Raw genomic sequence first — 25,846 nt, forward strand, 5'->3', positions numbered from 1 at the left:
TAAATAAAAGGATGATTACACTGACTCCTACACAGACTTATGTACAGTCAAGAGTTTCTAATGAGACTTTAACGTGAAAGTCTTTGAAAACTATAAAATACTGTTGTATATAGAGACAATGTAACAAAAGTAGGAAAGGACTGCTTTAACATGAAATTTTAACTATCCCTCCTATCACTACCACCAACATTAAAATAAAAATGCTCCCATCCTTCAGCCCCAAGTTTTAGATGGAATTTTGCAAGTCTCCACGGAAACCCAGTCATCTCGGAAATGACAACCGCGAAGTCTAAAGGTTTATTTATTCAACGCCATAAAGCATCAGAGCCAAGATAAAAAACAGAGTCTACTAGCGTCAGACTCATCTTTGTTGTGCTGGGTTGTCACCACCTCCAAGGGCTGTCCGAAGCGGTCCCAGAAAGCCACACTCAAGATGGCTGCTGAGTCTTGTCTCTTTCCACACCCAAGAGGGACACAAGGCTTACATTTCTCCGGAAAAGCCGCGACCATGGTGGCGGAAGCGGAAATGCTGCAGAAAGTGTCTGTCGATCCCTCCCTCTCCAACCACAATAACAGACGGAAGGCCGGCATAGGTGAGACTATGGCGGTTGGGCTTCGGGAACGGGGAGGCGGGCCGCACAGTAGAGGTTGCACTTGGTGGGACAGAGGCAGGTGCATCTGGGCTCCAGGGCTCCCGACCACTTGGGTCTCGGGCCCCAAGGGCCCTGGAGTTCCCGAGGGAGCAGTGACTGGGTTTGTGGCTCTTGGCCTTTCAGGCCCAGTTTGCGACTTTGCTACTTGGAAAGAGAATGATCCAAGACACCAGCATAAAGAACCTTACCTGGATTTTCGTTTCCTAATATATATAGAGATATATGGTGGTGGGAGTGGCTGTGGGTTGCCTTGGAAAATTTACGGGATCCCATCCTACTTTAGGCTTCACGAATTCCACTTTTTTTTTTTTTTTTTCAATCCAAGTCATTGTTAAAAACCGGTTAACAGAGAAAGGCCTGTGAGTGAGTGTAGTGCGGGACTATCCCTGAGCAAGATGCAGTGAATACACTTCGGATAGGCAGCCAGCTCTGGGATCACAAGCCCGGAATTCTGGGCTTCCTTCCTCCACTGACTCTCCGGGTGACCTTGCCCATGCCCATTCATTTCTTTGTGTCATAGCTTCGTTAGATTAAAATTAATGTGCTTGGATGTCGCTGATATTCCTCCCACCTATTAATAGCAGGTTCCCAACTCCCCCTCAGGCACACCTGAAAGCGGGGTCTTCCTGCACTCTGCATGCTGCCTAGTCAAGAGTTCACGGATCAAGGTTTACTATGTTTCTTTTTTTGACACCCAAGCCGGCCAAGGGCAACTGGGCACTTGGATGTGCTTCCTGTGGTAGAGGAAGCAAGTTCTCTCCTTTCCCTGTTCTCTCCTCTTCCCTCTCCTGTCCTCTTCTTTCCCCCTGAGCACTGCGCAGCTCTGCCTTTTAGTGGAGACTTTGGAGCCTCAAGCATTAGTCTTTTTTTGCATAACCTTTTAAGCTATCTACTCCTCTCCCCTCCCCCCAACCCTGGCAGCTCTGTACGGAAGGCTCTGTTATGTAAACCTGTATAAGGCCGTGGGCAGCGCACCAGTGTGAAAAACAGGAGACCCTGGTTTGTGTCTTAAAGCCACTGTCAACTTGCTGGATTGCTTTGGTTTCACTTTTTAGACGATTTCTTCGTCTGTCGAATGGAGGTGTTAGATTGGGTCACTAGTCCTTAATTACCTTTTCCAGCCTCGCAGTGCAACTGAAGGATAAAATAATGGCTTTATAAGGCCATTATTTACTGGGTGAGGGAAAAACTGGGGTCAGGAGGGATAACACTGTGTACACAGCCCTGTAGATCAAGAGACCTGTGCTTATAATTTTAAACTCTCATTTGCCAATTACTAGTTTAAATGATCCCTAAGACTCCTTCCCTCATTTTAAAAGTTGTGATTGCTATGATTCTAATGTTCTGTTGGATGAAGAGAGAGTCTCTGTTTGTGTGTGTGTTTAGATGACAGTGCCAGGAGCTACACTTTAGTAAGAATGATACATTGTGTGGGAGCTGGGCAGTGGCATACCTGGTTGAGTGGCTACATTACAGTGCTCAAGGACCCAGATTCAAGGCTCCCTGCCTGCATGGGGGGAAGCCTCAGAAGCATTGAAGCAGGTCTGCAGGTGCCTCTCTTTCTCCCTCTATCTTTCTTTACCCACTCAATTACTATCTGCCCCACCAATTAAAAAAAAAAAGTAAGGAAGGAAAAATTGCTGTGGGAGCCATGTATTCTTTGTGTCAGCACTGAGCACCAGCAATAGCCCTATAGGCTATTAATAATAATAATAATAATAATAATATAAAGTATAATGATTCAGGACCTTTCTAGCACTGTAATTCTGTTTGTTTCCCCCCGAGTAGCTTGGTGAGTATATTACGGCATTTCTTTAGGCAAGAGAGGCTGTCCTAAATAGTTGATATAGGAAATCAGTGATGTATGAAATCAAATTAAGTAACATGTAAGAGTACTTGGATATGAACAAGCTGATGCCACAAGAACATAAATGGGGACTTTAGAAGCCTGAAGGGCAGGGGAACTCTAGTCAGAGAGGGTGATTGAGAACTTTGGGAAGTCTTAAATAGGAGAGAGGTATTTTAGGTAAAATGAAAGGTAATTGAAGTTAGAAATTGAAATGACTGAGATTGTTAGCAACTGTTGTAGACTCTACTTGGAGATTGCTAGTTTTAGTGGAAGACAGGCTTTTCACCATCTAGCACTAAGTGGATAGTAAGTAATCGGGTAAGGGAGTGGGTAGATGGATTAATAGATAATATCAGTGTCATTGAGTGATATTGATAATGAGAGGTAGAATGAGAAATTGACTCAAAATTAAGAAAATATTAGACAAGAAGAGTTCCCTAAGTTTTTGTTTTTTTCTTTTTCTGCCCTGAGAAGTTTATTAATAAGGGGTGTACCTACACTGGAGAACATGATTTGATCAAGAGAGTAAGTGAATTCTCGTATCAATTGACAGAATTGTTAACAGTAAATGTTAAAGTTTCTGTAACAGGAATAGAGGACAAAAGGGAAAATAACTTGATTTTTGCCAGCAAAGAAATACTGGCCCTCTACAAGAGATGAAGAAAGCCTTGAGGGTTAAGGATTAAAAGACAGGGCTACATATAGGAGCAACCTGAATAAGTTATATTTGGTGCTGGTAATTGCTGAGGATGAGGGAAGTTTGAACTGCTAATTCGAAGGAGAAAATGTGCCTTAGAGAAATTGTCTTATGCAAGGTTTGAAGAAGATTCACAGAAAACTCAGCTTACTACTGAGACTATATAGGTTGGTAGGACAAAAATGATGCTTTTTGTGACTAATGTCTGCTAAACAGCTACAGCAAGACTGTGGAATACCTAGGGATGCTGTGGGAGTGCAGTCAGATGTTTACTAAGCAGCTTAGTTTGTAGATGAGGGTGTGGCCAGAAGTACTTTTATCAGAGCACCCAGGTGGCCATCTCCAAGTACTAGGGTGTAGTTGTGGAATGCAGGGAGGCAGCACAGTGCAGAGAACTTACTTGATAGTGTGTGTGACAGAAGCTGGGAGACCTAAATTCTGCCTGAGCTCAGGCACTTAATATGTGCCTTTTGTTCAAGGTACAAATAAGGGATAAAATGCTCAGCCTGATTTAGCCAGGTGTTTCACTGAAGATGAAGCCATTTTTGGTTGAAGCAATTTTGTTGTCCTTTGCAGAATTTGAATGGTTGTAGGGAGATGTAAGTCCATTAGTGAGAGAGGAAGAAAAAAAAAAACGCCATTTGCAGGGGGACTTACTTGGGTTGGGGAGCCTGGTGGGTTTCCCCTGGCTCTGAGTCCTCACCTGTCAATTTCCTAGGATAGCAATCTTATCCTTTCCCCCAGAGTTCATTTCCACAGGTACCTTTCTGCCAAAGGCCTAGAATGGGCAGCCTACCTAGTTGGGAGGTAGCCGCAGGATCTAGTCTTCAGCTCTGAACATAATATGGGAAATAATTACATAAAAATCTCACCTAAAATTAGTAATTTTTTTTTTGATAATTAGTTTTGATGTATACTGTAAGTTCAATAGTTTTTATGGACTTGCTGGAGACTTAAGTATATTTAATATTTTTGAGTTGAGTGATCTTTTGTAAATTCAGTAATCTAAGGTGCAGTTAATTAAAAAAATTAAGTGTAAGTTATACAGTACTGTAAATATGATTCCCATAAAGCCACATGGCAAACTTAATAAGGAAAATATAAGTCAAATAATAAGATGAGGAAATGATGTGTAGATTTAGTGAAGAAAGGGCTAGTGAAGATGGCTAAAATATGAAGAGTTAAGATATTATTTTCAGAGTTCAAATCTTCAAGGTAAAGCATCTGCTAAAACACAGCTGGAGGATTGGTCTGAGTAATCCATGAGTCAGTGGATCTGAGCTGGTTTAGTTGTTTGGAGACATTGATGTACTGCAGTATAGCTATTTATTATGCACCTGTTATGGGAGTAAAATCTATTTGTATTTTTTCCAGGCTTATAGGTCTTATATCTGAGATTGACTGTTGTAGCAAACTGCATATAGGATCATGAGATGGTGTTGACCAGTCTAGAAGCTACTGCATGCATATGGAATAATGGAGACTGGTGGGTATTCATACATTTAGACATTTGAAGATTGATAATGAGCAAGGACTTATTCTCACATAAAGGCAGGGCATGTGAGCTACTTTTTATGGCAGAGACATCCTATAGAGCGCTACAGGTTACTATAGTAGAAGCTGGGGTAAGGCCTTACAGGGAGCTCAGTAAAAGGGAATGAGTAGTAGGTTTCACAGAGGATTTAACATTTAAGGTATGTTGTGAAGCCACATTAGTAATTTTGTAGAGGGGGAAAGAAGGAATGTCCTAGTTAAGAGTTAGTAGCGTAGGACTCTGGGACTTAAACCTAGGCTCTGAGTAAAACAGATACACACCTCAGGTAAGCTATTGCTCTAGCCCTAATTATGGTCTTAATTATGAAAGTCTGCAGTTTTTCTCTTTCTAAAAATCAAACAGAACTAATTTACTGACATCCTGCTGAGTTAATCTCAAGGTAGAGAAGATCCTAGCTTACATAATTTTTTTTCCTGCTTCTAACTAGATTTTTTTTTTTTAAATTTTCCATTTTTAAAAAATTTTTAAACCTTTATTTATTTATTGGATAGAGACAGCCAGAAATCAGGAGGGAAGGGGGTGATAGAGAAGGCGAGAGATAGAGAAACATCTAAAGCCCTGCTTCACCACTCACGAAGCTTTCCCCATGCAGGTAGGGACCGGGGGCTCGAACCCAGGTCCTTGCACATTGCAACATGTGCACTCAACCAGGTGCGCCACTGCCCGGCACCTCTAACTAGATTTTTAACTTCTTTATTGGGGAATTAATGGTTTCCAGTCAACAGTAAAATAAAATACAATAGTTTGTACGTGTGTAACATTTCTTAGTTTTCCACATAATAATTCAAACCCCAGGAGGTTCTCAGTCTTCCAAGACCTGAACCCTCTTCCCTACCCCAGAGTCTTACTTTGGTACAAGTAAGCTTACATCTTAAATACACCAAGCTTACATCTTTAAGAAGTACAGATCTTTACAAACATAACAAGTCAGCAGTCTTTGGAATTACTAAAACAAATTTAAGGTAAAACTCTTTACCTTTCTTATTAAATGAATATTGTTAGTATCTTTACAGATTTAATATATATATGTGTGTGTGTGTTATGTATTTGATAATATCTCATGTACTCTAAATCTCTGCTTTTCCAAAAACATAACTTACAGCAGCTAGTTTCAACTTAATTTTTAAAAATTTTAAGCCATATATATGTTTTTTTATGATCTTATGATTTATATTAATCAGAGATACAGAGGAAAAAGCAGAACAAACAATACTCAGCTCTGGGTTATGATGGTGCTTTGGATTGAACCTGGGAGTTCAGAGCCTCAGGCATGAGAGTCTTTTGCATAACCATTATGCTGTCTCCCCAGCTCAAAGTTTTAAACTGTATTCCAGATAGTGTCCATGACATGTGTATACACACACATAAAGAAAAGCTGTTTTTTCAGCTTAGAAAATATTTTAATCAAAGCTAAAGTAAAGATGAAGTTTGTTATTTTTAATTTTATGTTACATTTCAAAACTTTTCTGCCTTTTTTTTTTTAGCTTGAAGTTAATTGGATGTAATATTATTGAATGATGTTCAAGAGAATGAAATGAAGTTTTCAGCGAGGCAAAAGAAATAAGGGTCAGAACTCAAGAGCTAGCGGTGACAGGTTTGTTTGTTTGAATTTGTTGCTGAGGCATTGAGGGATACAATGTCAGGAGGGTAGGATTGGAGTGGTCATAGTGGGGTGAAGAGGACAAGCAGAAAGATGCTTTTTGGCTGGGGTAGGAACTGGGGGGGTGGGGTGAAGGAAGCAACAATTGAATGTTCTGGGTGTAAGCTGTTTCTCCAGAGGTCTTTGAGTCAAATTGTGGTGGACAGCAGCATATAAGTGAACTTCAAAGAGGGCAGATAGACGCCACAAATCAGTTTACTGCAGTTCATGTACCTCCTCTGAGGAATTCCTTAATGCCTTTACTACTTGCTAGGTTCCTGTTGATACTAATACATACATTAAAAACTTCTCTGGGGCTGATAAAATAGCACACTTAGTGTTCTGCTTGGCCATATATACAATCCAGATTTGAACCTAACCCTCACTGCATTAAGGGAAGCTTCAGTATTGTTATACCTTCCCCTGACTCTGCCTTCTTCTGTTTGAGGGGGAAAAAAATCCATGTGGAGAAAGCTGTGAAGCCCTGGATATGACCACAAAATTAAACAGAAAAACAAAACTTACTTGGTTTCCCAAGCCTACAGATTTGAGACCAGAACTTAGGTGTGTGTGTGTGTGTGTGTGTGTGTGTGTGTTTGCATGCATGTGCATACTCAAGTGGTAAATAGGGTGGGAGGAGGTGTCACGCATGCTGACATCTACCAGCAGTAAGAGCATGTAGTATTTCAGTTGAAGGAAGATGAGATCAAAATTAGTGTAAGCACAAAAAAATAAAAGGATTCATTTAGCTTCACAGATTGTTTCCAGTTACTTATATGTCCTCCCTTCCTTCCTTCCTCCCTTCTTTCCTTCCATCTTTCTAGGAGACAGAAAGACAGAGTAAGAATGAAAGAAACCACAGCATTGAAGTTTCTTTAGAGGTGGTAGGGACCAGGCTCAAACCTGGGTCGAACACATTACAAAGCAGCAAACTATACAAGTGAGCTGGTTCACTGACTCTTCATTTACTGTTGAAGGGGGGAAAAAACTTCATAAATTTAAGGAGTTACTAATGTGAGGCATGACAAAATAGGAAATATGGTAATGTTGATAATTTCAGATCACCAGGCAAAGTTTAAATTTTATTGGTTCAACTGAGACTATAGATGAATGCAGTCTACTTTAGGAAGTTTTTTTTTTTTTTTTTTTTTTTTTTTAACCAGAGCACTGTTCAACTCTGTCTTACTGCGGTGTGGGGGATTGAACCTGGTACTTGAGAACCTTAGGCATGAAAGTCTCTTTTCATAACCATTATGCTATACCCCCACCCAACTTTAGGAAGTTTTGATAGTAAAAAGACTCATTAGAAAAAAGAAAGAGTTGATTTGTAACTTTTTTTTTTAGAAATGCAATTTAAAATTTTTTAAAAATTATCTTTATTTATTTATTGGATAGAGAGCCAGAAATTGAGAGGGAAGGGTGTGATAGAGAGGGAGAGAGACAGAGACACCTGTGGCCCTGCTTTGCCACTTGCAGTCTTCTCCTGTAGGTGGGGGACCTGGGGCTTGAACCTGGTTCAACCCTGGTTACTTGTTGTAACATGTGCACTCAACCAGTTGTGCCACCACCCAGTCCCATAACTGTCATTGTGTACTTTCCTGTAGCATGACTAAATTTTAGCTGTAATGGAAGTTGTCTGAGTTTGAGTATAACTTTTTTTAGAATTTTTTATTTTATTTTATTTTATTTTTAATCTTTATTTGCTAGATAAAGACAGTCAGAAATTGAGAGGGAAGGGGGTAATAGAGAGGGAGAGAGACAGAGACACCTGCAGCACTGCTTCACCACTTGTGAAGCTATCCCCCTGCAGGTGGGGGCCAGGGGCTCGAACCTGGGTCCTTGCACATTGTAACATGTGCGCTCAGCCAGGTGCGCCACCAGCTGGCCCCCCTCTTTTTTTTAGAATTTTACAGTGATAAATTTGTAGTACTCTTTAAAGGACACTCTGCACAGTTTTTTCTTGAGATGATACAAAAACATCCTCTGAATGTTTGCTCTTTTGACTTCTTCTTATTCCCATATCTGTCTTTATACTTGCTTCCTTCTATGTTAAAGCTTATTTATTTTTATTTTAAAAAAGCACATTTGATACAAAATGAAGCCATCTCTACTTTGTAATTTTTACCAGAGAAGGAAAGGGAGCTGGCTAGTTTTCTTTCCTGAAATTATGTACAAAATTGTGTTTGTTTTTCAAGGTGTGTTTTTATAAGACTCAAAGGGGTTTGTGACTCCACTGGTAGAATCTAGTCCACTTATTTTATGAATGGAACATGGTTTACAAGTTAGTAAAAAGGAGTAGCTTATGTCAGGTCCTCCAGGACTAGAAATCAAGAGTCTTCTACCTATGGTATGAGGTGCAGTTCTAGAATCACAAACTCCTGGTTTAAAAGAGGTTTTGTTACTATAACTTAATCTTAACTTACATATGAAAAAAATTGGAGCTTGGCAAAATGGAACAAATTAGCCAGGAGACAAAGTACAAAATTAGAATGCAGAACTCATATCTTTTTTTTTTTTTCTTCCTATTCTCTACTGCATTGCTTTACCTAGGTTTTATAATGGCATCTGTATCTGGGTTTGGTATACTCATTTATTCTCCCTTATTTCTGCTTGTTTTCAGGTGCTTTGAACTCAAGTAAACCAAGAAGGGGGAGTTGAGATTTAGCTTTAGATACTAGAGATAGTGCTGCAATGGGTCCAAGAAAGAAAATGGTGAAAACATGTCTCATGACTAGCGATATCCCTGAGGAAACCATACCAGATGAAACAAAGGATTATATGAATCAACTTTCACATGAAGTACTTTGCCATATCTTTAGGTAAGCTCTTGTTGGGTTGATTTTTAATCTACCTAGAATATATTTATAGAGCTATTCTGATAGTGCTCTCTCTCTCACTCTCACTTTCTCTCTCTTTCTCTCTGTGTGTGTTTGTTTAAAGAATTATTTCCTGAATGAGGAGGAGAGAGAGAGGTCACAGTGCTGCTCCAGCATATTCCTCTGTGTCAGGGATTGAAACCAGAGCCTCACTGAAATACCTGCACTCTATCCACTAAAATATCTCCCTGACCACTTGCATTTAATTTTATATATTAGATGAGATTTAAAATCCAGCTCTGCAGTATGTGAGCCATAATGTACAGATAGGAAACATTGCTTTTGTTGCAGACTGTTCTTTTGTCTGTGATAGTCTAAGTCTTACTGATTTGTTGATGTTCAGTAGTACAGTGCCTTGTATGACACATACAGAAATGTATCTGACCTTTTTGATTTCAGTCCACAGCAAGAAACATTTTAAGACAAACATATGTAAGTGATTGAAGCACACATTTTGTGAAATACCTGTTATTATATACAGTGGACATAAAAGGCTTTTTTTTGGGGGGGAGGGGCAAACCCTCTTTTCTAAAATTATTTTTATTTAAGTTGCATTATGAAATTAGGTAGAGAATTATCCCATCCCCTAAAACTATCATTTCAGTTTGTATTCCTTCTTTTAGTGATGTCTACTCAAATAAATAAATCATAAATACTGTCTCTGTAATTAAAGATCTGAATTTGACTCCTGCACTTTTCATTTATTGTCTGTGGGCCAATGCTTTTAAAATAGTGACAACAGAGTTACTTTAAAGAACTATGATGGGCAATTTATTTTTCTTTTCTAACATACAGATAGATGCATTAGCTTTTTACTATTTGTAATTCTGTGGCACAGTGTAACTATTGTTAAACTAGAAAGCCTAATTAACATATTTTAACATAAAAATGATACTGAAGCTTATCTGGCAGAGGAGTCAAAATTTTTCAGGAAAAAAAAAATTGACCATACCATATGTTCAATTATATTTCTAAAATATATCATAATTAAAAATTTGATAATTGGAAGTCAGGCGATGGCGCAGCAGGTTAAGCGCACATGGTGCACAGCGCAAGGACTGGAGTAAAGGTCCTGGTTTGAGCCCCCAGCTTCCCACCTGCAGGGGAGTCACTTTATAGGCCATGAAGCAGGTCTGCAGGTGTCTATCTTTCTCTCCCCCTCTCTGTCTTCCCCTCTTCTCTCCATTTCTCTCTGTCCTATCCACCAACAACGATATCAATAACCACAACAATGTGAAACAAGGGCAACAAGAGGGAAAACAAAAATTGATAATTGACAAATTCTGTGTGTGGGTTGAACCACAGGTAGGGTCTAGTTTGTGGTAGTTTGAAATATCAATGAGGAAATACTGAGTGGATTCTTCTGTGTTAGAAAATATTGAAAGTTTACTCTTATTATTTATATTGTATAATTTATAACTAAATTATAAACAAATCAGTACATTAAACAATAAAACTATTAGAATCTAGAAGAGATTATAGGCAAAATTGTTTCTATGAATGGTGTTTGATGTTTGGAAAATGGTAGAATATATTATGAATAAATTGGATGATAATTGATAATTTTAAATTTAGAGCGAATCAGACAATGCTTTATAGTTCTAACAATATCCAAATCGGAAAGTGTGTAACTATAAGCTAATGGCTCTGATTATGATTTTATAAAACACGCAGCAGAGTACTTGATCTTTTTTGTCTGAGAACTCATGTTGTAGTCCTATAATAACTAATAGGCATGTTTTTATGAAACAAGAAAACTGGCTTCTATGAAAGAATCCTAAGCTTTGTTCTACCTGCCATGTTAAATATATCCTTGATAAAATGTATTTGACCAGCCTTTTGACCTCTCTTTGACACTTTATGAAGAAAAGATACATTAATGTTTTCTGTGGGCAAATATGATACAAAATAATCTTCATGTTACTGGTGGTGTTTATATTTAAAAGAATTACAGTGTTAACATAGAGATACTTGGATAACAACCTGAGATGGAAGAAAATGTTGAAGGACAAAGCTTGATTTAAAAAACATTAAGTGTTGTTCATGTGTTAAATCATATCATTTCTGAAAATGTTCCTTTCTCCCCCCCCCTTTTTTTTTTTTTGGAATTTAACTTTTAGAAATTGAGTCAAACTAAATTGTATCAGTATTTTTGCTCTCCTTCCCTGTTATCTATTGGCCAATTGTTTTTAAAGTTAATATTGTCTGAGTCAATTTTACCACTCTAAAAGTGTAGTAGTAACTACCTACTATTTTCAGTTAAGGTTCCATTAGGAAGACAAATACAGTAGGCTAGAATTTGAAGACAGTTTAATTTGGGACTATTCAGAGAGGTGTTTAAGAGAACAAAAAGGAATGATTGCTTTTTTTTAAGGAGTGAATTAATCCAGAGACCTAGCACCAGCAGGAAATCATTGCCTTTCATTGACAGTGTCAGATGATACAAAGGGATGTCTGCTGAGTAGAGAAGGAAACAGGATTGGGGGAGTGCTTGTGGCAAACAACAACCTAATGTATAAAAACTGTCTCTGATCCAGTGCTTGCTTAATTATGGACAGCACTGTGTTTTATTTTATTTTTACTTTTTAACTTTTGAAAGAGGATGAGGTAGAGAGGAGAGGAGACATCTGCAGCAGTGCTTCACTACTTGTGAAGCTTCCTCCCTGCAGGCAGAACATTGGAATGTGTAAGCTCCACTGGGTGTACCACCATCTAATCTTCCTCTTCCTTCATTTTATTTTGCTAGACAGAGAAGGAGGAGAGACACCATAGCTAGTGCTGAAGCTTACTGCGGCTCTGTAGAAGTTCCATGTAGTATGGATGTGGGTGGCATAAGTGGCAAGGTGGGCTGTTTTATTGGCAGTGACTTTTGTTGTTCAGATTAATCTAGGTATGAAGAGGTAGGGGGGGTTGGGGGGAGCATTTCAGACATACTGGTACTATTAGAAGCAGAACAATAATAGTAGGGTAAAGGGAGTTAAAGAATTTCAGGAAGGGAGAGATATAAAGGAGGTTGGAAAAGCTGTAATTCAGAAGAGGTGTTCTCATTTAAAGACTTAATGAAGTGCAGATTTTTTTTTCCTTTTAGAGTATACCCTAATAATTAGGAGACTTAGATAATTTTTTAAAAGACATATTTGATTTTAATGAGAGAGATAATGACACAGAGAGAGACACCAGAGCACTGCACAGCTCTATCTTATGATGGTGCTGGGGATTGAATTTGAGACTTCAGAACCTCAGGCATGAAAGTCCTTTGCATAGCCATTATGCTGTCTCCCCACCTTTAGGGGACAATTATATACCACAGTTGTTAGTATGCATACTTGTTGGTGGAGTAAATAGTAATTGGGGCAGGGTGGCACTGAGATGGATCAGAAAGACTTTTATTTTTTTAAGCCAATACAGGAATGGATTCTGAAAAAGCTATCAGCTAATGCCATTCATGTCCAAACTGATAAGCAGACCAGCTTGTTTGGAGGTTCTAGTAGAGGTACCCAGTGACTCATACTCTGACTGAAGAACTGGCAGTTTCTGTTTGGGAAAGGCCCTCCTCTTTGACTAGTTTTACAACTTTGGAAAGATATACATGGAGCAGTGAGTAAGGCAGGGGACACCCACCTAGCCAGCCAGATCAACTCTGTAGAGCAATGAAGTGACAGATTTGCCGCCAAATAGATCACCTTCACATCCTCATCAGTACTCTGATCTTTCTCATCTCCTTTTGTCATCATTTCTTGAAATGCACTGAGATTGCCCCCCCCCTCCTTTCTTTTTTTTTCTTTTTTAAGCACTGGAAGGTAGTTTACCTTGATAGAACAGGTGCATTATCCTGTGCAAGTCCCTGGGTTTGAGTTCCATTATCACACGTGGTGGGGTGGTGGAGTGGTGCTGTGGTACTCTCCCTTTTTTTCTGCTCACTTAAAAAAAAAGAATATATATATATATCAGTGGGCTGACCCGTGTGAGGCACTGACTTCATTCTCTAGCCATACAATAAAAGTTTATAGGGAGAAAGATAGGTTTTTTCAGATGTCCTTAGAGGGAGCTCAATGTTTTGGTTAAATGAGTAAAAATACTTAGGTGTTTTTAGTAAATAACTGTATATATGTATGCAAATATTAAAAATGAATATTCCTAAGGTCTTAGTTCACTTGAGAAATAGGAAAATGGAATGGGGGGGGCTTATTATTAGTGAGAGAAATTACTTAAACACTTGATAAATGTGAGTTTCTTTCTCTTACAAAGGTACCTCCCTCTGCAGGATATCATGTGTATGGAATGCCTTTCCCGGAAGCTAAAGGAAGCAGTGACTCTGTATTTGAGAGTTGTGAGGGTTGTGGATCTCTGTGCAGGGCGGTGGTGGGAATACATGCCAAGTGGTAAGTGCCTTAAGCCTGTAAGGTACAGTGAAAACCCGCTGGAAACTAGTACTATTTCCATCAGATACTGCTCTTGAGAAAGGCAATGTAGGTTGTTACCTAGTCAGTGTTTAATGTAAACTCTTCAGTTAGCTTTAGATTCCATAAAGTTCATTTTGCTAAAGGCTTTACACTTTTTTTAGGGGTTAACTGCTTTTCATTTCCTATCACTTAAGGGCACCAATAAGTAATTGGAGAACACTTGCCATAGATATGAGTCGATAGCTCTTAACGAGAGTGTTCTTTGTTCTACAGTACAGGTCCTTAAACGGTTTTCTTGTATTCCTTAACAAAACTTGCTGGCCAAACATATTTTTCTGTTTTTTGTAAAACTGCTATAGAAATTGCTCTTCTGGAACTTTCATTTACTTGTCATTTTAAAAATTCTATGCTAGGTCTTGGTGAGTCTCAGTAAGACATTGTCCTTACAGTTGAAGAACTCAGAGTTACTACCCTAACCACAAGTGGACCTCAGATGAAGTGAGAAAAGAAAGTTGATGACTTTAAGTTGAGCAGAACATATCTGGAAGGAGAAAATTAAAATTAAGGGACTATCAAAGCTTTTCCATCAGTACCAGCCCACTACTTAGTTTCTATAGGTGTGGTTATTTAGCAGTTTGGAATTATCTTTCTTCTTCTTCCTCTTCTTCTTCTTCTTCCTCTTCCTCTTCCTCTTCCTCTTCCTCTTCTTCTTCTTCTTTCTTCTTTCTTCTTTCTTCTTTCTTCTTTCTTCTTTTTTTTTTTTTTGCCACCAGGGTAGTTGCTGGGCTGGAGCTCCTTGCCTGCATGATAAAGCCACTGCTCCCATTGGCCACTTCTTTTTTCTCTTCTCTTTTCCTTCCTTCTTTTTGTCCTTCCTTCCTTTCTCTTCTTTCTTTCTCTCTTTTAAAATTAGAGACAGAAATTGAGAGGGAGGGAGAAAGAGATACACCTATAGCACTGCTTCACGTATTAGACTTCCCCTAAACATGGGGGCCTAGGGCCTTGAGCCTGGATCCTCGCACATAGTTATTGGTGCACTTTACTGATTACACCACCAGCTACCGTCTTGATAGCTTTTAAAACCTTCTTTTTTCAATTGTGCCCAGATCATATATTTGAAAATATGAAAAGGTTGGGCCAGGGCTGAGAGAGTGAAGTGAGCCTTAAAAGAAGTGAAAGACTGAAAAGCTTCTACACAGTCAAAGGAATCACTACCATAACAAAGACCAACCCCCCCCCACCCCCCGTCCCATGGAGTAGGAGAAAGTCTTTATGTATCATATATCAGACAGAGGACTGATTGCTAAAGTTCATATTGAATTTACCAAACTCAATGATAAAAAGAGAAACAACTCTATTGAAAAATGTGGGGAAGATGTAGGCAGAATATTCTCTAGAGAAGAGATCCAAAAGGACAACAGACATATGAAAAAAATGCTCGTAGTCATTGATGGTCGAGGAAATGTAAATAAAAACAATGAAATACCATTTTACACCTGTGAAAATATCATACATTAGAAGAGACAGAGGCTAAAGATCCTGCTTCAAGCCCCCAGATCCCCACCTGCAGGGGTCATTTCATGAGCAATGAAGAAGGTCTTCAGGTGTCTGTCTTTCTCTCCCCCTCTTTCAGTTTCTCTCTGTCCCACCCAGCGATAACAACAGTAATAATAACAGCAACAACAAGGGCAAGAAAATGGCCTCCAGGAGCAGTGAATTCATAGTGCAGGCACCAAGCCCCAGCGATAACCTTGGAAACTTGGAGGCAAAAAAAGAAAGAAAGAGAGAGAGAGAGAGAGAGAGAGAGAAGATAGAGAAATACCAACTGTTGATAAGATTGCAAGTTGGTCCAATCCATATGAACTACAGTTTAGAGATCAACACAACTCTAGAAATGGACCTACCTTATGATTTAAAATCCCTTTTCTTGGGATTTACCCAAGGAAAACAAAAATACTTATCCAGAAAGACCTATATACATGAATATTCATAGAAGCACAGATTGTAATAGCTCAAACTTGGAAGCAACCCAGATGCCCAATGCCAGATGAGTGGCTAAGAAAGTAGTGGTACATATACACAATGGAGTACTATGCAGCTGCTAAAATGATGAGGTCATCTCCTTTGCAGTAGTGTAGACAGAACTCGAAGGCATCATGTTGAATAAGACAAGCAAGAAAGAGAAAGATGGAAGGATTTCACTTATAGGTGGACCTTAAGAACAAAGAGCAGTAAGGGAAAAGATGAGGTGAAACTTGGACTGGAAGTGGTCTATTGCACCAAAACAAAGAACTCTGGGGAAGGCGGGAAGGGGAGAGGATGAAGGAACATTGGGAATCTGGTGTGTCTCCTAGATGTCAGTCAAGGGGAGATGAGAGGTTGTGCTTATGTGTTTAAAGATAATACCACCACCCAGCCTTCCCCGTCTCTAATAAAAACAAAAAAAGTGAAAGACTGAGGAGGTATTCTTTTCTTTACCACAGAACTGCTTTTGGGATACTGATATATCCTGCAGTTTAGGTTCTGTATCCTTTCAAGAGGGTCCTTCATCAGCATAACTGACATCATTTGTCAAGAGTAATTATCAACACACACACATACACACAAACACACACACACACACACACACACACACACACAAACACTTTTGTAAAGAACATTGCAAAGACCTAAAACTAGAACTTATTTTGGTGCTAGTTTCTGTTATCTTCAGTTCTTCAAAGAAATCATCCGAATCATCCGTTAGGGAAAATGATGCCTCTTATTCTAGAAAGTAAACATTTATGGCTGAAAAGAACAAATAAATGTTTCAAACTGTGGGAAAATGACTTGTCTTATTGCTTATATTAGACTTGTGTTAACAGAGATTAGACCAGCAGGAATCCTGAGGGGGGGGGGTTCATGTGCTGTGTAAAGACTAGAACTCCCTTGTGATGTAGTCAATATTAACATCTCTGCTCCTGGTCAAATTAGAGAAGAATTTATCTCTGTCTTGCAGACTTTCTTTCAGGTTGTGAATATCTATGAACTTGAGTCATCCCATCTTTGTAATAAGTATAAATGAGGTGAAACAGCTTGTAACCTAAAATATGATCTCGCCAACTCTGCTCATTAATGCTACACTGGCCTATTCTCTGGACTTTAAATTGTGATTCTTCATTTAGCAATGCTATGGGTTTTGTATAATTTATGGTTTACACATGAATCTCACTGAATCCTCATACCATTCTATATATATTTTATATATATTTGGATGGAGACAAAGAAATTGAGAGGAGAGGGGAATATAGGAAGAGAGACAGAGAGATACCTGCAACCTGGCTTCACCACTTGTGAGGTTTCCCCTCTGCAGGTGGGGACCAGGGGCTTGAACCCAGATCTTTGCACATTGTAGTGTGTGAGCTTAACCAGGTATGCCACCTCCTGGTCCCCAGTAGAACTTATATTTGTACTTTTCTTTCTTTCTTTTTTTTTTTTTTTTGTGAGAGGCAATGTAATGTATAGATAGGGCTACAGAGCAACTTTTGCAACCTTTGGTTACATATGGTTTAGTGGTTAAGGGCTTCATTTTTATTCCTGAGAACTAACGTTTTATTTGTCATGAGTTTATTTGCCATTAGTTAATGAGCTTTCTGACAGCCTCTGCTGGAAAGTGTAAGATAACAAAGCATCTTATATATGAGACATGTCTCCTGCTTATCACACTTCTGCTGTGGAAGCACAACAGCTTCTGCTGTGGAAGCACAATAGCTTCTGCCTGATCCCAACGGAATCTGGTTGATTCCATTTTGGATTGTAGTAGACTTCCCAGATAAGCGACTTACTGTCAGCTCAGCAGTCTCTCAGTTGGAATCACTGATGTTCTCCTAGCCAACTTGCACCTGTCTTTTTGAAAAGAAAGAATTGTCTAAAGTGTCCAAGGAGTGACAGCTAATACAGGAATGGTTTACTGTTAGGCAATGGATAGACTAAGAGAATCTAATTTGAGATAGAACTGTGAACTTCCTGAAAATGAAGGTCATCTCTTACTTATGTATTTAGTTGTTTACTCTGCAGTGGTCTCCAAGTTTTGTGATCCTGAGAGCACCTTGGGAAGATGGTAAGGCTGGTGTTGATCAGATAGGTGGTTTTTCTTCACCCATCAGTCAATAAACTTCTTTGAGTTTTGGGCACCAGTGGTGGTATATTTGGTTAACTGCACACATTACATTGTGCAAGGACCCGGGTTCAAGCCCCAGTCCCCACTTGCATGGGGAAAGCTTTATGAATGGTGAAGCAGGGCTACAGGTGTCTCTCGATCTCTTTCCTTTCTCTCTCAATTTCTCTGTGTCTTTATTTAATAAGAAAGTGATTTTAAAAAGAAATCATTACTTTAAAAAAATTCTTTTGAGTTCCTGATACATGATGGTGAATAAGCACTTAAATTGCAGTGAGACTTTTGCAGATACCTATTATAGGGAGATGAGAAAATTGTATTCATGTGTCAACGACTGTACTGAGGGAGTTTGGCGGTAGCGCAGCAGGTTAAGTGCACGTGGCACAAAGTGCAAGGACAGGTGTAAGGATCCTGGTTTGAGCCCCTGGCTCCCCACCTGCAGGGGAGTTGCTTCACAGGCGGTGAAGCAGGTCTGCAGGTGTCTGTCTTGCTCTCCCCTTCTCTGTCTTCCCCATCTCTCTCCATTTCTCTCTGTCCTATCCAACAACGATGACAACAGTAACTACAACAATAAAACAACAAGGGCAACAAAAGGGAATAAATAAATATAAAGTCAAGTGACCATTTTTTTTAATGGGCTTTTCGTAATTGAAGACTCCAGTGCCTAAAATAGCTGCAATAACAAAAAGACAGCCTTAAAAGCGTCAGTTATAAAGTGTGAACTCAGAGTAAGTAGTTCCTAACACATTTCCTCCACCTAAAAGAATATGTTTTCTGTTTTAATCATTTAGCTGTGGTGTTAGTCTTGTGGAAATTCAAAAAGAAGCCATTTTTTTTGTTGTTGTTTTCACGTTTGATAAAAAAAATACAATTACTTAGTAAACATCATACTCGGACAGGAAGATAAAGTTGTCTCTAAATATTCTGAACTTCTCAGGATTCACAGATTCCAGTTTCCTAACACTATTGAAGAAGATGCCAGATGTGGAGCAGCTCTATGGCCTTCACCCTAGATACCTTGAGAGGAGAAGGGTACGGGGCCATGAGGCTTTTAGCATTCCAGGAGTTCTAGAAGCTTTACAGGCATGCCCCAACTTAGTGGTGAGTGCTCTTGGTTGAACATCTAACATTAACTGATTTTTGTTAACATTGATTGAAAGAATATTAGAAAAAAGCAATTTTCAGCCATAAACTTTGAATTTAGCTACATGGTCAATATCTACTATACACAACTCAAAGCAGTGGATCTTAAAGGCCTTTCTCCTGCTTCCTTTGGTGTTATTTTTTAGGGTGTGGAAACTTCTCATCTGGAGTTAGTAGAATCCATCTGGACATACATGCCACACGTCCATATTTTGGGGAAATTTCGCAATCGTAATGGAGCATTTCCGATTCCTCCTGAAAATAAACTGAAAATTCCCATAGGAGCCAAAATTCAAACTTTACATTTAGTTGGTGAGTACATGTTGCTTGGGTCACTTGTGACTCTTTCAAATGTTATATACAATTAAGTATTTGCTGAATGAGAATCAGAATGATAGGAATCTTAAAAACTGATGCACAAGTTTTCTCAGATAAGATAGAGCACTTACTTTGCCATTGTGGGACCCATGTTCAAGGCTGGTCCCCATGGCATTGGAAGAAGCTTCAGTGCTGAGGTATCTTTTGCTCATTCACTGTCTTTCTCCTTCTATCTGAAAAAAATGTGACCTGGAAGGGTAAAGTCCTTATAAAACCAAAAACAAGAGAAGATAATTTATAGAAATGATTTTATTGACTGAGGATGGCAAAATAAATAATGTGAGACTTGAATAATTTTTTTTAACCTCAGGCATGAACATCTTTTTCATGACCATTAAGCCATCCCCATCCCCTTTCACATCCTTCTTTTGTTATTAGTTTCTGCCCTCTAGAAGAGAATTCTCCAGTACCACTTTTCTGTAGTGTTAGAAATATCCTGTATTTTTACTATTTTACTCATATTCCTGTAGTCTGCTTAATTTTATCCATTTATTTTCTTTAAAGTAAATATATTTAGTATCTTAATATTCCAAATATAGTGCCAAGAGTATACAACTTGGGATTTCTGAAACTGGATGAAGAGGTGAAGGGAGAGCAGCAGGGATGAAAAGGAGTAGTTCTTTTTAAAAAAAAAAATTTTTTTAAATTATTTATTCCCTTTTGTTGCCCTTGTTGTTTTATTGTTGTAGTTATTGTTGTTATTGTTGTTGTTGGATAGGAGAGAGAGAAATGGAGAGAGGAGGGGAAGACAGAGAGGGGGAGAGAAGACAGATACCTACAGACCTGCTTCACCGCTTGTCAAGCGACTCCTCTGCAGGTGGGGAGCCGGGGCTCGAACCAGTATCCTTATGCTGGTTCTTGCACTTTGTGCCACGTGTGCTTAACCCTCTGTGCTACCGCCTGACTCCTCGAAAAGGAGTAGTTCTAAAATAAGATTCCTGTGCACTGTTATGAGCAAAGTAAAAGCTCCGGAGTGACAGTTCACTTGCAAGATGAGAAAATAGGTCTGACTAGGAAGTAATGCAAGGATTCTGCAATATCTGGAGTTTACAATATAAGTTCCTTAATGTCAGAGGCCATGTGTTTAAATCTTTGTATTTTCCAGCCTTTTTCACAGTCTAACACTGTAGTCACTGCATCACTGCCCAGTCCTCATTGTTTTCTTTTTTTTTTTTTATAGAAACAGAAATGGAGAGGGAAAGAGAGAGAGAAACAGAGATATACTTACAGCACTATTTCATTACTTAAGAAGTTTGTGTGGTGTGTGCTCTACTGGGTGCACCACCAACAGGTTCCTTTGAAAGTTAACTATTTGGTTCCGATGCAAATATCCATGACGGATAAATTGTCAACTTAAAATGAACTTTTGAAACTATACACAAAAAAGAAAAAACAGCATTTTAGTGATTTTGTTTACTCTTTTATATGTGTGTGTTCTAGGAGTGAACGTTCCTGAAATTCCTTGTATCCCTATGCTACGACACCTTTATATGAAGTGGGTGAGACTCACTAAACCACAGCCTTTCAAAGATTTTCTTTGCATCAGCTTACGAACTTTCGTCATGAGAAACTGTGCAGGTAGGGCGGAATTAAACAGCTCTCTTCAAAAAATATACTCAGTCAAACTGGATAGCAGTGCTATAAATGAATTACATTATTATATAATATAATATTTTATTACATACTAGTGTTATTAATGTATCATGCTATTACTTTTCACCTTACAGCATCATTTTGTGAGATAAATATAATATGACTTTGGTTTTAAGGACACTGAGACTCATGATTTATGTTAGACCCATAGCAAAAAATGGGAAAAGTGTGTTCATTCTGTTTAAGTGCTTTTTAAAGTGATTTCTGTATGCTTTCTCCTAATCATCCTGCCTGTATATATTGATACTGCTTTTTTATTCAGAGACCTCTAGTGTCCCTGTTGCCCTATGTGCCAAGCAGGAGATAATTCTACTCCCAAGTTGTAGTGACCAGGGCCTTCTGTAAGTCCTTATTTCTGCCTCCTTCCCAGGATATGCCTTCTTGTGTAGTCTAACCTGTTTATTCCATAGAAGACCATACCAACTTTCCACCTCAGTGACTTGTGTTAAGTTATACTATTGTTTCCTTGTCCTGGGGATGTACTTCCTCCTCTTGTATACATTCTTCAAGACCTGCACCTAATATTCTCCTTCTATTTCTCTCTTTTTTATTTCCTGTATAGTACAGCAGATTTTATTTTTATACTTGTCACAGTTTTATCCTTTTACAATTATTCTTGTTAGATTTGTCTCCATGTCAGTTAAAAATCTTGGACAGCAAAGCTGTATTTACTGTGATTTGCCATAACACCTACTACAATACTAATCACATAGAAAGTTGTTTAAATGATTAGACTAGCTAGTTGAGTAAAGGATCAACTTTAAAAAAATTATTAGTAATTTAATAATGACTAATATGATTGTAAGGTAATGGGGACAATTCCACACAATTCCCAACATCAGAGTTCTGTGTCCCATCCCCTCTTTTGGAAGCTTCCCTATTCTTTATCCCTCTGGGAGTATGGACCAAAATTCTATATAGGATGCAAAAGTTCTGACTTCTGTAATTGCTTCTCCTCTAAATATGGATGTTGCCAGGTCGAAAGATCAGCTTTTTAGTTTAGCTTGTTTCCATCAGAGCTGAAAACTACTGAGACTAAAAGGAATTTACAAAAAACAAAAACAACAACAACAAAGAAAACACCGTTTCTCCAATGTTGCTGGGGAAAACAAAAACAAAAAAAACCTCATGCTTATGGTTAATAGACTAACTAATCCTTTGATTTTTTTATATGTTTAAATTGAGAGCCAAGAATCTGGCTTTTCTTTTCAGATGTAGAGTCGATAGATTCGTCATTTCAGTTGCTGAATTGAAAATGAATCTTTCCAACACTTTACATTATTCCATTATTTTCCCCAGGACCTACAAATTCGCTGAAATATGTCCCTTTGGTAACAGGCTTAGCCTCTGCTCGAAATTTGGAGCATTTGGAAATGGTCCGAGTTCCTTTCCTAGGAGGTCTTATCCAACATGTAGTTGAAGATAGTTGGAGATCAGGTATTCTTTTCTCTTTAGTTACTATACATTGTATTAGTCTGTTTTGTATTTTGACTAGAATACTGCTTAACTCTGGCTGTTGGTGGTGCCAGGGATCAAAACTAGTACCTCTTGGTCTTATGTGCAACCATTGTGCTATTAGATACTATAAAAATTAGCTTTAAGAGATTATTTGAGCTTTTGCTTGACTTCTATTAAGAATATTGTTAAAAAAACTTAATAATTATAGTGTCTTATTTCATGTAAAATAAATATCTCTGAGCAAGGGCTAGTATTCATTTCCTTTTGCAATGTTGAACCTTTTCAGAATGGTAGGCATATTTTATATTTTGTCAATATTTATAATATAGTTAATGCATCCTTAGTTATATTCATAATATTTCTTAGAAGTGTTACCTGCTGTTTCTAGTGTCATTTGTTGATGAGCTGGTTTTTTTTTTTGACTTGAACATTCTAGAACTCAGATACTGGTTTTATTAATGTCTAAAACTCATTTAGTATTTATCAATATATAAAATACTTTCATATTTATTATTTGGCAATTAGAGTCATCTCTCAGATGATGACTTTTAAAAGAAAAGTATTATTCTCTAGGCACCTTATTGATAATAGTTTAAATATTGTTGTGTTATAATGTGTTCTCTAGTAACCTTTTCATTACAACAAGAATACTGCAGTCTGTGTAAACAATTAATAGCTGAAAACTAGAAATTTCATTGGATCTCCAAAATATAAGTAAAAAAAATCATCAAATACTATTGGTAATAGACATTATTAACAATACTATTAAATGAATCATCAGTACATTTTGAATTATTTTGTCAGATCTGGTGTCAGAAACCTTCATTGTATCAAAGGGATGGAACAGAATCCTTTTAAGATCAATAAAATTATTTTATTTATAATAGCACTGTTCAGATATCCCCCAAATGGAAACAGCCCATAATTCTATGAGCAATAGAGTGGATGATTGCAATTCAACATCTTTTTTTTTCCTCTAAATATTTTATTTATTAATGAGAAAGGAGGAGAGAGAGAAAGAACCAGACATCACTTTGGTACATGTGCTGCCGGGGATTGAACTCAGGACCTCATGCATGAGAGTCCAGTGCTTTATTCACTGCCACCTCCTGGACCACACTACAAAGTGACATCTTTATGCAATGGGATACTGTGCAGCGATGAGAACGGACACACTACAGCTATATGCAGCAATGTTTAGTAAAAGAAGCCAATCACATCAATATACATGCTATGTGATTTTCTCTCAAGTTCTAAACAAGTAAATCTCTTGTGAAAGTTTATTGAACTATCTGCATTAATAATTTGTTTATTGTTTGGGACACATATTTACAAATCTCAAAAACATGAAAAAAATTCAGTTGAAATTGAAAGTGGTGTTGGTTTCATTTAACATTGGATAGTATAATAGAGTTACAAACCTTGGTCAAAAAGTATCAGAATCCCATCATGAGCTTTGGACTCTCTGAAAATGATTACTTAAAATCAAAGTCATTTCAGGTAGTCTTCAGATATCAGTTTGTCTTTTTCAGTCACAGTACACATCTCTTTTAAGTAGATGAATGGTACATATAATTCAGTTTAGAATATTAGTTGGTGAAAAACAGCTCAAACTCTCTTAGAGAAATTCCATCTAGAGTGAGTGTAAATGCTTTACTGAAGTGCTGTGAAAGAATTATTTATTGCTTTCCTTTTTACTTTAACTAGGTGGTTTTAGAAATTTGCACACTATTGTATTGGGAGCTTGCAAAAACGCTCTTGAAGTAGATCTTGGCTACCTCATCATCACTGCTGCTCGCAGGTATGTGTACTCTAGTGTTTTAGAATCGTGTTTTGCAAAAGAATGGGGTAAACATAAAGTTCAATTGTGCCTGTTCAGATTACAATACAAAAACATTTAAGTAGAGGTCAGGTATCCCTTTTTGTAGTAGTTTCCCCCGTCCCCTTTTTATTTGATAGGACAGAGAGAAATGGGGGAGGGGGTAGAAAGAGGGAGAGAAAGACACCTGCAGACCTGCTTCACTATGAAGTGTTCCCCCTACAAGTATAGGAAGTGGGGCTTGAACATTGGTCCTTGTGCATATCCTTGCACATAGTACAATAGGTGCTTAACCAGGAGCACAACTGCTCAGCCCCTTAGTCTTTTGTTATAGTTGATGACTAATTGAGCTGCACTCTGGATCCAACAAGCTCTGGAAGGGTATTGCCCCATCTGAGAAAAGTAATCAACTCTCCGGAAGTGCCTGAGGATTCAACACAAGTTATCATTCTTGTCTGCAGCTTGCTCAGTCTCTGGATGACTTCTGAATTGCCTTAGTGATGATGTTTGCTGCTCAGAAATATTTTTTTCCAACCATCTTTTTTTTTTTTTTAACTAGTGTCCTAAACATTCCGTGTGTTTAAGTGTGTGTGTGTGTGTGTGTGTGTGTGTGTGTGTGTGTGTGTGTGTGTGTGTGTATGTGTATTTTAACCAGAGCACTCTTCATTTCTGGTTTCTAGTGGTGCTATTAAACCTGGTACCTCCAGTGCCTTCGGCAGTTTGTTGGACTACCTGTGGTGTTATCTCCTCAGCCTCATGCTTTTAATGCACTTTCATATTACTTTTTGCCATATTTAGTGTTTCATATATATCCAAAATCAACTTTTACAGTGGGTTATTTCAGTTAAATTAACCATGCTTCAATTTATTTAAAACAAAGCCCCCTTTTTTTCTCCTCAAAACAGTATTAAGAATATGAATAAAATGATTTTGGTGTTTAATGAACTACTGTTACTGTTGTAGTAGATAACCTCAAAATTCAACAGTTGGCAGCCAGCATAAAAAGGATGCAGATTTTCATCCTTACTTAATAGGTTGAAGGGAGCTCCGGGCAGCTGGAAAAACTGGTAGAGTAGTGGGCTTGTATGCCTAAATTTGCTTGTTTAATCCCCAGCACTATATGTGCCAGAGTGTACTCTGATTTTTCTTTCCTCTCCTGTTCCATGTAAAAGTCTCTCATATGTAATTGATAAAATCTTAAGATAAAGCAGCACTGGAAAGAGGAGATACAATTCTTACTCTTGAAGTTATACTTATATAATGTAGGTTCAGTGTACCACCCAAGATGTGCATTGCAAAATGCTTTCTTAAAGGAAGCAGCTCAGTTGTGTGGAACGGTATCCCCTCTTATCCTACAATCTTGTTGATCATTATTAAATCAATTAAAAGAAAAAGAACCAGCAGCTCTGATTTTTTTTTCATTTTTCCTATTTGCATATTTAGTTGTATGTTTATTTTGCCACCAAGGCTTATTTCTGGGGCTCCTGTGCCTGCATGATTCCTCTGTTCCAAGCAGATTTTTTTTTTTTTTAATGATTAGAAGTAAGAAACAGAGAGAAGAGAATTC

At 38.1% G+C, this 25,846-nt stretch overlaps 1 protein-coding gene across 7 annotated transcripts in view; it reads left to right on the plus strand.

The window, feature by feature from the left end:
* Positions 1-514: 514 nt before the first annotated feature.
* FBXO38 (F-box protein 38) overlaps positions 515-25,846 on the plus strand; it is a 61,702-nt gene continuing 36,370 nt past the window's right edge. For 2 of the 7 annotated variants that reach the window (XM_060180635.1, XM_060180662.1), the window contains exons 1-9: positions 519-593; positions 4,574-4,685; positions 9,014-9,212; positions 13,518-13,651; positions 18,766-18,929; positions 19,118-19,283; positions 20,790-20,927; positions 22,302-22,439; positions 24,168-24,261. In XM_060180635.1, coding sequence (XP_060036618.1) covers positions 9,085-9,212; positions 13,518-13,651; positions 18,766-18,929; positions 19,118-19,283; positions 20,790-20,927; positions 22,302-22,439; positions 24,168-24,261 — 962 coding nt within the window. In that variant the 5' untranslated portion in view covers positions 519-593; positions 4,574-4,685; positions 9,014-9,084. Of the gene's footprint in view, positions 594-4,573; positions 4,686-7,310; positions 7,334-9,013; positions 9,213-13,517; positions 13,652-18,765; positions 18,930-19,117; positions 19,284-20,789; positions 20,928-22,301; positions 22,440-24,167; positions 24,262-25,846 lie in introns of those variants that run through there. The other 5 variants (XM_060180670.1, XM_060180642.1, XM_007516372.3 and 2 more) reach the window with 5 other exon arrangements.

This window comes from Erinaceus europaeus, chromosome 2, assembly GCF_950295315.1.
Source record: "Erinaceus europaeus chromosome 2, mEriEur2.1, whole genome shotgun sequence".
NCBI lineage: Eukaryota > Metazoa > Chordata > Mammalia > Eulipotyphla > Erinaceidae > Erinaceus > Erinaceus europaeus.